The 14,802-nt window shown below is 44.6% G+C and overlaps 1 protein-coding gene across 1 annotated transcript in view; it reads right to left on the bottom strand.

Annotated features, from left to right (window-relative positions):
- The window catches only part of GUCY1A2 (guanylate cyclase 1 soluble subunit alpha 2), a 245,866-nt gene that overhangs the window by 169,134 nt on the left and 61,930 nt on the right, over positions 1-14,802 (bottom strand). Inside the window, 1 exon segment of the mRNA XM_040426272.1 lies at positions 11,676-11,797. Within this exon segment, the coding sequence (XP_040282206.1) occupies positions 11,676-11,797 (122 nt within the window).

Here is a 14,802-nt window from a genome sequence, read left to right as displayed (position 1 = left end):
ATTACTAGTTGTTCACCCTTCTCGACCGTGCTACAAAGAGAACTTCTCATCTCTCATTTCTCTGGTGGAGAGGATGAGTAAAACAGTGCAATACCAGAAGATCCTTGTTGAAAAATTGCTCCAAAAATTTCCATCTGACAACGCTGGCGGCAGAGTCCGTAGTTCCTTGGCCAACTGAAGAGGGGAGACAATGGGAACACACTGCAGTTCCAACAGAGGCAGGGCAACACTCTCCAAAGCCTGGGACAGTTTCATGACACCCTGCCAGCACCCTCACCCTGATGCACGGCCTAGTGTCACAAGGAGGGAAACATTTTGGAAGATGGTGAAGGAGTACATAGCAGACTGTGTCAGCGTCCTCAATTATCCCTCAGTGCCTTACAACTACTGGGTGTCCAAGCTGGACACGTAGCACGAACTGGCATTCTACACCTTGGAGGTGCTGGGCTGACCTGCCCTGCTGCCAGAGTTTTGTCTGAGCGGATATTTAGTGCTGCTGGTGGCATTATAACAGATAAGCGTATCCGCCTGTCAACTGAAAATGCTGACAGGTTGACTCTTATAAAAATGAACAAAGCCTGGATTGACCATGAATTCTCGACTCCACCAGAGGAAAGCTGCTGAACATAAAGGCACTTTAAATGTGTTGTTTATAATGTACTGAATACACTGTATTCCCATGCACCCCTTCCACCACAAACAAGGGCATATGGTTGAATCTTCCTTTTCTCATCCTCCTTCTCCTCTTCCATCATATCAACACATGCTTATTCATCGCATATAATGCCTTCGCATATAATGTTTTACAGGGTCAGCTCACCAGCAGGCCCGCACCTCAAATCTTTTACAGGGTCAGCTCACCTGAAGGCCCTCGCATATAATGTTTTAGAGGGTCAGTTCACCTGCAGGCCCTCACCTACAAACTTTTAGAGGGTCAGCTCACCAGCAGGCCTGCACCTAAAATCTTTTACTGGGTCAGCTCACCAGCAGGCCCGCACCTAAAATATTTTACAGGGTCAGCTCACCTGCAGGCCCTCACCTAATTATACCTAATAGGTAATTTGTGCGCATACTGCCTTGCTTGGATGTGGTAGCCGTAGCTGTTTCTCAGGCTCCCTCTCCAGAATCAAACCATGATTCCCCCGTTACCCGTGGTCACCATGGTTAGCGCTAAAAGAACATCGAAAGTTGATAGGGCAGACATCCGAATGGATCGTCGCCATCACGGGGTTATCTAGAGTCATCAAAGCGTCAGCAGGCCCTCGCCCATAATGTTTTAGATGGTCAGATCAGCTGGCCCTTGCTCCAAATGTTTTTGAGGGTCACCAGCAGACCTTCACCTACAATCTTTTACAGGGTCAGCTCACCTGCAGGCCCTCACCTAATTATACCTAATAGGTAATTTGTGCACATACTGCCTTGCCTGGATGTGGTAGCCGTAGCTGTTTCTCAGGCTCCCTCTCCGGAAATCAAAGTCATATTGCCTCCTTTGCTGGCTGGATTCATTTTTCCATCACATTATACACTGCTCGTTTCTATGGTTATGACCACCCTGCAATCCATGGGTGGTGATTGTGCTTGCATACTATAGGAAAAAGCATGGTCCTCGCTGGTGGCTGGGACTGTGGGAGCACAGATAGTCTGGTGCTTTTCCCTATAGTGTGCAAGCACAACCACTACTGATGGATTGCAGGGTGGTCAAATCATGGAAACAAGTAGTATATTATATGATGGAAAAATGAATCCAGCCAGGGACGCAAACAATGTGGACAATCACAATACATTAGTAAGTACCTTGCAACTTTCTCTACACGATAAATGCTACTTGCTGAAGTGAAACAACCCCTTTAAGGACCAATATGGTCCAATTAGTCCAATATGGTCCAATTAGGTCCAACTAGGTCTTTCGGATGCCTATATATGAGAAACTTCCCAAATACAACTACGTCTTAAAAACTGCATTTCTTAAGTTCAAAATGATATTTAGGAAATTTGTTAACTTAATTAACTAATGTACTGGCATATGTCACAGGCTTTGTATGGGCATACTCGGGACTCCAAGACTGGCTTAGGCTACTTTCGCACTTGCGGCAGACGGATCCGACAGGCTGTTCACCATGTCGGATCCGTCCTTCCGCTATTTCGCCGTGCCGCCAGACCGCCGCTCCGTCCCCATTGACTATAATATGGACTCAGCTCTAGGAGTGAGGGAGAAGAGCCCAGCCACCACCTGAATCCTTTCCACTACAGCTCCTGTACTCTGTATACTACTCCTGTGTTGCTGACAGACAATGATGCTAATGAGTGTGCAATCCCTTCTCCTCACTGCAGAGTTTTCTGCAGTGCCCCATTTCTCTCCACAAAGCCAGCGTGATTTCTCCCTCTTCCCCTGTAAACTGATTTGTATATGCTTTCCCTCCTATCTACAGCCTGTGTGAACTCCCATCCCTGATAAATTGGCTGCTTCCACCCTCCACACTCAGATCTGCTATGTACAACCTCCTCCCCCTCCCCGCTTCTATTTCTAACTCTGAGAAAAGGTAGGAGGAAAGCAGAGCGCTGCTACTGTATGTTAGAAGCAGCACGACAGCTACCTTGGTAAAAAAGTTACACAAATTCCACTGCATCAAAATGATTAGGATTAGAACGATGGAGACTATTTAGAAAGTTGCCTAATTTTGCAAATATTTCAGATATAAAATTGGTGCAAAGGGCGTTTATTTTGCTTTATGGAACAGTACACCAACTCTATCTAAACTTTCCCCGTAATGTAATATTGCGCCAGTGGGTTAAATGCTCAGACCTTTGACTAAAATTACCAAATAACACATCTAACAACAATAATACCAGACAATCCATTTCTGCTAAATTTGTTTAATTTCTATCCAGCAGTTTAAATATTTAATTCCTGAGGGGAAGGAATCAAAGTCTTCCTATTGCCTTCCACAATATGCATATTCAGAAGGCCATATGATAGAATCAGAACGTCTCTCTGGATCCGTTCCCTTTGAAGTGCCTTAAACTGAATGTTTAGAATGGCTTCCAGACATTTGAACAGGGAACCTGTTTCAAACAGATTAATACCTGCTGGCAAATTGGACAAAAAGCAATTCAATCAAAGGATATTTCGGATGGCGTCCACAATCATCCTTGTCCCATTAAATCAATACTCAACTCATAAGTACAATATAGCGGGGGCAAAAAACAAAAAAATAAAATACAATTTTTATATGCTCTAAGGCACAGTGTAATGTTTTCTATCTAACTTTAAAATGTAATTCTCCTGTGTGTTACTGCTGAAGGTCATGGAAAGTGAGAGTCCACGTTTTTACGCTCTCTGCTTTCATCTCCTTTGATTCGCACATAAAGGCAACAGATTAAAGCACAAGTAATTTGCGCAGTGTTTTAATTTTATAGGGTTTGAATAGAACGCATCATTTAGCACAAGCACCCATTTCTTCTAACAAATACTACAAACATCACCTTCTACAAGGTGAGAATGTTCTCTCGCCTGGTCTTCTTTGGTTACGCTTTTGGAGAACTGGTCAATTTTTGGGGTAAATGTTTGTACAATGCAATATCATTGCAGTTCAGACCTCCTCTACTTAGTTAATCTTAACACAAGTGTGTTGAAGGGAATCTGTCATCAGAAAATAACCTATTAATTCACAGTTTTATGTTAGACATTTTGTAAAAAATTTTGATTTTTATTTTCATTTTCCATGTCACTATCTATATTTATATATTTTTTATAAAAAAATCTAAAAACCTCCTGTTCTGTACAGGTAACTTTTCAGCAGTCATCTCATTATCATCACAGACAGGATAACAATGATTGATATAACCTCTGTATAGATAACACAGGATCCACCATTCACAACAGGTGATATCACAGCTTATCTACTCCCTCCTGACCTCTGCACAGGTCACAGAGCATGCCTGTAAAAATCTCCCATAAAAGTCAATGAGGTCCCCTTTGTCCATTGTGTCTGATCTCAAAGAAGAGGACATCTTGACATATTTTAGACCTAGTGGCCAATGTGAAAATGTATGATTTTAGGGACATGGAAAATATATATATATATTTTTAAATCACCAAAAAAAAAAAATGTATGCAACTTACCAATACAGTATATCTTATTATGAAGTTATGGACCATTTTCTCTATTACTGAAGCCGAACCTCTAGCATGGCCAGCCTCTTGTCCCTTCCTGTCGGGGGTTCCTGTCCATAAAACAGCTGAAGATGGAGGCGCTTGAGACATTCTCAGGTGCCCAGGCTCCGAGTTACGGAAGCAGCATAGATTAGCATCATCTATCTCTGTCGGATTTCCCCATTGCTAAGATGGTAACTGTGGATGCATTGATTAACCCCTTCATGACATCTGCCGTACATGTTCAGCAGGATGTCGGCACTTTAAAGATGCCGCCCACTCCAGAGCGAAGCAGATGCATAGCCGCCAGGTTTCTGCTGTTTCAAAGAGCTAATGTCTGTGATTGGTGATAACGCTCATCACAGACATTTAACTTCTCGGATGCTGTGGTCAACTGTGACCATGATATCTGAGATGACTGAAATCAGGGAAGCCGTTCGTTGGTGCTGATAGGCTGGAGCCTATGTGAGACTACCAGGCCTATCACAGTAATATATTCCTATTGAGTCCTGCAGGTGGCAGTGCTCTATAGGAATATACTGAATTTCCCATGCAATACTGTATTACATCACAGTAGTGTACGGGAGAAGCGATCTAATGATCGCACTTTCAGGTTTAAAAAAAGTAAAAATTTAAATTAATTAATGGGGTCAATTAAAATGTCCCCCATATGCCCAGGCCACTCACACTGAATCGACTTAACTGGCTCCTCGCTCCCCGCGCCGCTCCTGGTCCCCGCACCGCCGCTGCTGCTTCTCCCTGTGCGCGGATGAAAACATCCAGTGTTGGGGGGAGCAGCCAATGGCAGACGGGGACGAGCCCACTCCGCGCTAGGTGATTCTGGGGAGAGAGTTTACAAAAACTCTCTCTAGTTTACAATGTTCTCCACAATGTTGTTTGGACAAAATGTGGCCCTGGGCGAAATTAAAAGCGGGGCCTCAAATTATGAAGTACTGTATCAACAGTCACATTTATTCACTTGACGGGAGAAGTCACGGCCATGGCCCACGACTGTTTGCAGGCAGCATCAAAATGGATGATGACATCCGGGGACCTGAGCAGCGGTCGGAGAGCACTGGAGCCGAGAGCCAGTGTCAGGAAGCAGGTAAGGCCCAGTTCACACTTCAGTTATTTGGTCAGTAATTTCCATCAGTTATTGTGAGCCCAAACCAGTAGTGAAGCCTCCTCAGAGATAAGGTGTAATGGAAAGATTTCCTCCTGTTCTGTGTTTTTGACATGCATCTGGCTTTGGCTCACAATAATTGATGGAAATAACTGAAGTGTGAACTCAGCCTAAGGGCTCATGCTGATGGCCGTTGCTCGTCTGCAATATCCGGTCACCAACCGTATGCTCACCAAATCACGGATGCGGACCCATTCACTTGAATGGGTCTGCAATCCAGAAGGAGCAGTGCGGGACAAAGGCACAGGGGTTTCTCTCCGTGCCTCCGCACCACAAAAAAAAATAAAACATGTTCTGTTTTTTTGCGGTGCGGACGGATCACGGACCCATTTAAGGTTGCGGCAACTGCATGGATGGTGCCCGTGCATTGGGGACCGCAAATTGTGGCCCCCAATGCACGGAACAGCTGGCCAACGGCCATGTGCATGAGCCCCTTTGTGCTTCCCTTAGCAAGTTTGCCCAGGAGACTCTAAAATGATCAGAAAACACTGAAAAAAAAATAGTCACTGTTACCAGTGCTTTGTATATAGAGAAAGCAGGGACATGGAGATAATTAGTTTTCTGCATTCAAACTAAAAAAATAAATAACAAATAGAAACAAATATGGCAAAAATAATTACAATGCAAGTATAAATGAAAAAAAGTGGATTTCTTTATTCACCCAAACACCCAATGGCATTGGGTGAATAAAGAAATCCACTTGTTTCACTGAAGTCAGAATGCTGCCTTTCTTCTATAGTTTTAGATAGACAGATATGAGATAGATAGATACATATGCCTGCGCATGGGGTGTGCCGGGTGTGCCTGGGCACACCCTAATCAAGCCGACTGGGTTCTTTCAGGGCCGGGAAGCGCTATGCTCACCTCTTCCTGTAGTGTCCCACTATGTAAATGTGGGCACTACACAAGGGTCAATTGGGCCACGTTTGTTCTCCGATTCCTGTGGAATATGGTCATTGTATTTTATATTGTATTTTAATGTAATTTGTCATGTTATTTATGTTATCTCCTGTGTACCAGGCCTATTAGGGGTAGTTCCTCCTCCTAGACAGTAGAGGGAGCTAGGGAACCCCCTAGTATAAATAGCCAGGTCCAGACCAGAGAGAGCAGTCAGTCAGAGTCTGTGTATTTTCAGAAGTCAGTGTGCACCCTAGTCAGAGGGTAGCTGAGAATCAGCTTCTGATATGCCGCTAGATAGCCCAGGCTTCTAGTTGCCACCAGGAGAAGAGGTTGCCTCTTGAGAAACTTGAAGTTCCTATAAGAGTACAGAGCAGAGCCATTATTCCAGCCAAACAGAGAGCTGAAGGGCAGAAGGATCTATTTAAAGCAAGGAGACATATACCTGAGGAAGTTTCCCTAACCAAGGATAAAGCCAGCAATAGGGCATACGGGCCTTGGGATAAAGACAAACAGGATTCTGAGGAAAAGTGCAGCCTGATCTGTAAGTGTTTAACCCTCTGAGTATCTTGCAAGAACATTGTGCCTGCCAATTGCTATAAAGCCTGCATGTTACTGCTTACACATGGAACTTTGACCAAAGACTGTAAATAGTTAACTGTTCCAGTAAAGGGAAGTTTTGGTTCACTGCAATGTGTGTTGCTCCATTATTACTATAATAAATCGATGTACCACCGTTACCGGCACTGGCGTCACGAACTTAAAGGGATCTTGCCACCGGCACATTAAACCTGCAACATCCAGGGCACCTCACCTACCACCTGGCCTGGTCCCTATACACTGAGAGTGCCCCAGAGGATTCATGTGCCAGCCTCTCCATCACTGCTGTACGCCTGCCCAGGGTCTTATATGAACTGTGAGTACCAAGAGCAACCCTCGTTCTGCTTATTAACCGTGACCTGCCACTCACTCACCCTGCAGGTCTGCGTACTGCATTCCTTCCTGGTCCTCGGCGCTCCACTGTGAAGGCTGCGCACAGTGTGAGGCCGCGCTGTGACCTCACACTGTGCGCGCCCCCACACAGCAGACTGTACAAGAGGATCACTGAGTGGGGGCGATGAGGAGCGGCAGCATCCAGAGCAGGAACGGTAAGTGTTTTTTTTAATTATTTTATTTGGGGGCTGATAAGGGCTACTGGGGGGCTGATATGAGGCACTGGGGTCTATAGAAAGGCTGCTGGGGGCTGATATGAGGCACTGGGGTCTGAAGAGAGGCTGCTGGGGGGCTGAAGAGAATCTGCTGGGGGGCTGAAGAGGGGCACTGGGGGGGCTGAAGAGGGGCATTGGGGGCTGATATGAGGCACTGGGGGGCTGAAGAGAGGCTGCTGGGGGGCTGAAGAGAGGCTGCTGGAAGGGCTGAAGAGGGGCATTGGGGCTGAAGAGAGGCTGCTGGGGGGATGAATAGGGGCACTGGGGGGCTGAAAAGGGGCACTGGGGGGCTGAAGAGGGGCAATGGGGGCTGAAGAAAGGCTGCTGGGGGGCTGATATCAGGCACGGGGGGCTGATATGAGGCACTGGGGGGCTGATATGAGGCACTGGGGGGCTGATATGAGGCACTGGGGGGCTGATATGAGGCACTGGGGGGCTGATATGAGGCACTGGGGGGCTGATATGAGGCACTGGGGGCTGATATAAGGCCCTGGGGCTCTTATCTGAGGTCTGATTGGGGGTCATTCACATTGGGGTCTGATCTGAGGTCTTATCGGGGTCTTATTGGGGCTGTCTAATTTTTATCAAGAAACCACAGCACTCTATAGCTGCTTTTAAATTGCTTGTTTTATTTAATTACATATCTTTTTGATTTTTTATATCCATCCAAAAATTAGCCACTGGCCAACGTTTCGGTCTAGTCTTAGACCTTGTTCACGGCCTTAGTCTGCATAGTAGATACTCCCTACTATGCAGACTAAGGCCGTGAACAAGGTCTAAGACTAGACCGAAACGTTGGCCAGTGGCTAATTTTTGGATGGATATAAAAAATTTACCACTGAGCACCGCCCACTCTCTAAAGGAGTGCCGCTCAACCACTTTTCCTCAACACTTATTGGGGCTGTCAGCTGAGGTCTGATTAACATTGGGGGTCTGATTGGTGGTATGACCTCAGGAATATTTTTTTCTTACTGTCCCCCTCTAAAACCTAGGTGCGTCTTATGGGCCGGAGCGTCTTATATGGTGAAAAATACAGGTAAGTTTAAAAATGATTTCTTCTCCCTTCATTATATTGATAGTGCGGGTCTGTATGTATGTATGCAGAGTGTATTTGTGTATATATATGTGTGTGTATGTGTATATAATATATACATACATACACGCGCGGTGTGTGTGTTTGTGCTTTAGGGTGCACACTCTAATGCAATAGGCTGCGCACGCCTATGGATAGATATGAGATAGATAGATAGATAGATAGATAGATAATAGATTTGAGATAGATATATATGTGAAATACAGATGATAAAGATATATGGGTAGATAGAGGATGCAGAAATAAAGATATTTGTGAGATAGACAAGCATTAGATACATTATAAATATTACGTTATATTTAGACAACTGTGTTCCAGGCAGCAAATAGTTAAAAAAAAAACTACAGCTACAGTGGGGGGAAGGGAGGATGCAGAGGACAGGTCCTGTATATTCTCTGCAGGCTGCCTCCCCTCCTGTTGGTCCAGGGTCAGGACTGTCCAGCTTCACCTATCAGGTTATATCTGCCAACAAGCAGATTACTGCAGCACAGAGAGAGGAGAGCGGCCAGCAGCAAATATGTCATAAGAGGGTGACATTCTGAACTCACCAGTACACCACAGGAGCGGGCCAGAGGAGGCCATTACATTCCCAGTGCAGGGCCTCTGGTGAGAGCGAGTAAGGGGGCCAAGGTCTGCCTGACTGCTGTGGGGTCAGTGCTACCGATGCAGCACCCAGCTCCTCACTACAGCATAAGGACCCTACAGTGGGCGGTAGACCAGGGACCAGCGCTCCTTGCTGTGCTGTCTGTGCTCTTCTCTAGTGCAGCCACCAGCTGACCCTGATCATACCTCTGAATATGAATAGTGTAAGCTCTTATGGACAGGGACCTCTCTCCTGTAGAGTGTAAGCTCTTCTGGACAGGGACCTCTCTCCTGTAGAGTGTAAGCTCTTATGGACAGGGTCCTCTCTCCTATAGAGCGTAAGCTCTTATGGACAGGGTCCTCTCTCCTGTAGAGTGTAAGCTCTTATGGACAGGGTCCTCTCTCCTGTAGAGTGTAAGCTCTTATGGGCAGGGACCTCTCTCCTATAGAGTGTAAGCTCTTATGGACAGGGATCTCTCTCCTGTAGAGTGTAAGCTCTTATGGGCAGGGTCCTCTCTCCTGTAGAGTGTAAGCTCTTATGGGCAGGGACCTCTCTCCTGTAGAGGGTAAGCTCTTATGGGCAGGGTACTCTCTCCTATAGAGTGTAAGCTCTTATGGGCAGGGTCCTCTCTCCTGTAGAGTGTAAGCTCTTATGGACAGTGATCTCTCTCCTGTAGAGTGTAAGCTCTTATGGACAGGGACCTCTCTCCTATAGAGTGTAAGCTCTTATGGGCAGGGTCCTCTATCCTGTAGAGTGTAAGCTCTTATGGACAGTGATCTCTCTCCTGTAGAGTGTAAGCTCTTATGGGCAGGGTACTCTCTCCTATAGAGTGTAAGCTCTTATGGGCAGGGACCTCTCTCCTGTAGAGTGTAAGCTCTTATGGACAGGGACCTCTCTCCTGTAGAGTGTAAGCTCTTATGGACAGGGTCCTCTCTCCTATAGAGCGTAAGCTCTTATGGACAGGGTCCTCTCTCCTGTAGAGTGTAAGCTCTTATGGACAGGGACCTCTCTCCTGTAGAGTGTAGGCTCTTATGGACAGGGTCCTCTCTCCTGTAGAGTGTAAGCTCTTATGGACAGGGTCCTCTCTCCTTTAGAGTGTAAGCTCTTATGGACAGGGTCCTCTCTCCTTTAGAGTGTAAGCTCTTATGGACAGAGTCCTCTCTCCTGTAGAGTGTAAGCTCTTATGTGCAGGGTCCTCTCTCCTGTAGAGTGTAAGCTCTTATGCACAGGGACCTCTCTCCTGTAGAGTGTAAGCTCTTCTGGACAGGGACCTCTCTCCTGTAGAGTGTAAGCTCTTATGGACAGGGTCCTCTCTCCTATAGAGCGTAAGCTCTTATGGACAGGGTCCTCTCTCCTGTAGAGTGTAAGCTCTTATGGACAGGGTCCTCTCTCCTGTAGAGTGTAAGCTCTTATGGACAGGGACCTCTCTCCTGTAGAGTGTAGGCTCTTATGGACAGGGTCCTCTCTCCTGTAGAGTGTAAGCTCTTATGGACAGGGTCCTCTCTCCTTTAGAGTGTAAGCTCTTATGGACAGAGTCCTCTCTCCTGTAGAGTGTAAGCTCTTATGTGCAGGGTCCTCTCTCCTGTAGAGTGTAAGCTCTTATGCACAGGGACCTCTCTCCTGTAGAGTGTAAGCTCTTCTGGACAGGGACCTCTCTCCTGTAGAGTGTAAGCTCTTATGGACAGGGTCCTCTCTCCTATAGAGCGTAAGCTCTTATGGACAGGGTCCTCTCTCCTGTAGAGTGTAAGCTCTTATGGACAGGGTCCTCTCTCCTGTAGAGTGTAAGCTCTTATGGGCAGGGACCTCTCTCCTATAGAGTGTAAGCTCTTATGGACAGGGATCTCTCTCCTGTAGAGTGTAAGCTCTTATGGGCAGGGTCCTCTCTCCTGTAGAGCGTAAGCTCTTATGGACAGGGTCCTCTCTCCTGTAGAGTGTAATCTCTTATGGGCAGGGACCTCTCTCCTGTAGAGTGTAAGCTCTTATGGACAGAGACCTCTCTCCTGTAGAGTGTAAGCTCTTATGGACAGGGTCCTCTCTCCTATAGAGCGTAAGCTCTTATGGACAGGGTCCTCTCTCCTGTAGAGTGTAAGCTCTTATGGACAGGGACCTCTCTCCTGTAGAGTGTAGGCTCTTATGGACAGGGTCCTCTCTCCTGTAGAGTGTAAGCTCTTATGGACAGGGTCCTCTCTCCTTTAGAGTGTAAGCTCTTATGGACAGAGTCCTCTCTCCTGTAGAGTGTAAGCTCTTATGTGCAGGGTCCTCTCTCCTGTAGAGTGTAAGCTCTTATGCACAGGGACCTCTCTCCTTTTCCTGTTAATTTGTTGTGATGTTACTTGTTGATTACTTCCCCAATACTGAGTTGCTGGTACAATGTAAAGATTGTCCTTATTATTACTAGACTGCATATTGTGAACACAGATACAGTATTTATGGACTTTCTTTTACCTCTGGTATAAAATAGATATATTCCACTGGAAATGTCATTATGAGGATTGTAGCTGATTGAGATCTGCCATGCTGCACACACATAATATCTTGTTGAGATGCTCAGTACATACCAAGGACATTAGCTGTACACTGCAGAATTCCTGAGACATCCTCCGCATCTTCACTTCCAGAGAGACCAGCGTATGCGCATTTCACTGAAGCGTTGTGTAAATTCTTCTCTGGATCCCGACAGCTTTTAAAAGAAATGATAAAAATCATGAAACGTAAGAAAGACAACCTGAGAGTTTCCTGCTGCATAACCTCCTGGTTGCCTTTCCCTCATTAAATTGTTAGCAAATCCCTAATTAACACATAGCATTCAGGCACAGCATTTCACACTTGGTGCTGCCGTATATTACCAGGAGAATTATCAGCTTGCATCACTAGCGCTAATTTAGTGGATCATTAAGAGACTGCATATTTAGAAGTGCAGAAACATGTTTGCGTAACAGCTTCACCCCGGGAAACAGAAAATGATTCACTTTATAAATTCTTTGATATTATGTATCTATTCCGGGTACATTGAGTCCTTAAAGAGAATTCTATATATTCCATGTATCACCTAGCTTGTAACAAGCTGATTTCTACATTATTTTTGTCAGTTCTTCACAAGTTCATCGCCGGGCCACAGAGCGAAGAATAAGTCTATGACCTCGTGCACATCATTGTTATAAAGAGCCATAATACGGGACCCCTAGAAGTCTACAGGACCACATGATACTTCTGTGTACTGGATTCCATCAGTGGCCGTATTACAGAAATCTCTTCTATTAGGCTGATTTTCAGGGAATGAGAGTTGCATGTATTGAAACACTTGACTTAGGCACTAAGAGAAGTTGTTAAATATTTTCCTGTTTTCCTCAAATATGTTCTATCTGTAGATAGATAGATAGATAGATAGATAGATAGATAGATAGATAGATAGATAGATAGATAGATAGATAGATAGATAGGATAAAATAATTCTTTAAGGTTTTTTATGGGCCTGGATATTTATGGAATGGCATGTAGGTGTTGGTAGTGGGCCATGCCATTCCCTCCCCACTCCAGTACAACACTTTGCCCTAGTCTGAGGCAAACCCAGGTGTAGCTGCTGGGCTATGGGGAGAAATGCAGGGCTGAAATGATCTGTCAGAGCCTGAAACCTGCTGGTTGAGAAGAGCACGATCGTGTGTTTACCAAGTACCTAGGTGAGGTGATGATTCTGTTCAGTTAGCTTCCAGAAGGTCAAGGACTTTATGTTGGTGTGTATGGTTTATGTGGAGTCATAAAAGTGAAAGTATAACTTGGATGCAGTTATCTTGTGTTGGACCAAAAACTTTTTTTTTACACTGTTGGTCTTTTTAAACTGCTGAATCTTATAACATCTGTCATCACGATCATACAACTTACTGTACTGTGTTTTTGTTGCGTTAATACATTAAGCTAGTCAAAATGACAGTGGTTACATCTGTAGATTGATAGATAATTATAGATATATTTAGCGCTAGATAGATGATAGATAGATGATATATATTTTGGTGCTACCTATTTTGATGCTTCTCCTTTACAAATGAGCGTCTTTTGTTTTAGTCTGTCTCGCTCTGCTCCCTGCGCCTGTCAGAGTTAGAGAGCACTTCTATAATGAAAGTAATTTGGGTAAGTGAAAGGATAATTTGAATCTTGAGTACTGAGGAGGTCAGACAAATATTGTACATCAATCCTTTCTCATCAAACCGAATGAATGTGAAAATGAATGTTTTTAGCCTTCTGTGATCTTTTATTTTCTCATTCATATCTCTAAATGAATCGTTCCTTGCCGAGGTTTGTCAGTTTATCTCCAGTGGTTTGAAGTCTCCTTACTTCTTTCCTCATAAAAAGATTACAACTCGATGCAGTGAGTCGGCTGCACATACTTAACTTAATTTGTTAGGTCACTGAGTGCACAAATCAATACATTTTTTCCCTTCATGACTCTTTAATGAAATTTACTATAACATATGATATAGTTATTATTATTTTTTAACCCTCTCATCATTTTCACATCAAGCAGCATGGTAGAGTTTGCACTAATGTACATTGCAAAAACAAAAACAAAAAAACTTTAGCACCAGAATCCATATCAATGAGTCTCAGCTTGATGCTGTTTTTTGGGGCGGTTAATTTTCATGGAAACACAAACTGATTAAAATAGTAGCTAAGAATAAAAAAGAATAGCAGAGCAGTTACACTGCCATATCATATACTATGCGCTGTTTACCAAGTCACAAAATGTAGTGCATACGGCATCTGTCAGCAGTTTTGTACCTATGACACTGGCTGACCTGTTACATGTGCACTTGGCAGCTGAAGGCATCTGTGTTGGTCCCACGTTCATATGTGCCCGCATTGCTGAGAAAAATGAATTTTTAATATACAGTACAGACCAAAAGTTTGGACACACCTTCTCATTCAAAGAGTTTTCTTTATTTTCAAGACTATGAAGGCGTCAAAACTATGAATTAACACATGTGGAATTATATACATAACAAACAAGTGTGAAACAACTGAAAATATGTCATATTCTAGGTTCTTCAAAGTAGCCACCTTTTGCTTTGATTACTGCTTTGCACACTCTTGGCATTCTCTTGATGAGCTTAAAGAGGTAGTCCCCTGAAACTGTTTTCACTTCACAGGTGTGCCCTGTCAGGTTTAATAAGTGGGATTTCTTGCCTTATAAATGGGGTTGGGACCATCAGTGGCGTTGAGGAGAAGTCAGGTGGATACACAGCTGATAGTCCTACTGAATAGACTGTTAGAATTTGTATTATGGCAAGAAAAAAGCAGCTAAGTAAAGAAAAACGAGTGGCCATCATTACTTTAAGAAATGAAGGTCAGTCAGTCAGCTGAAAAATTGGGAAAACTTTGAAAGTAAGGGCTATTTGACCATGAAGGAGAGTGATGGGGTGCTGCGCCAGATGACCTGGCCTCCACAGTCACCGGACCTGAACCCAATCGAGATGGTTTGGGGTGAGCTGGACCGCAGAGTGAAGGCAAAAGGGCCAACAAGTGCTAAGCATCTCTGGGAACTCCTTCAAGACTGTTGGAAGACCATTTCAGGGGACTACCTCTTGAAGCTCATCAAGAGAATGCCAAGAGTGTGCAAAGCAGTAATCAAAGCAAAAGGTGGCTACTTTGAAGAGCCTAGAATATGACTTATTTTCAGTTGTTTCACACTTG

Source organism: Bufo bufo, chromosome 3 (genome assembly GCF_905171765.1).
Source record: "Bufo bufo chromosome 3, aBufBuf1.1, whole genome shotgun sequence".
Taxonomy (NCBI): Eukaryota; Metazoa; Chordata; class Amphibia; order Anura; family Bufonidae; genus Bufo; species Bufo bufo.
The sequence above is the reverse complement of the archived record's forward strand: the minus strand, read 5'-3'. Positions and strand labels throughout refer to the sequence as shown.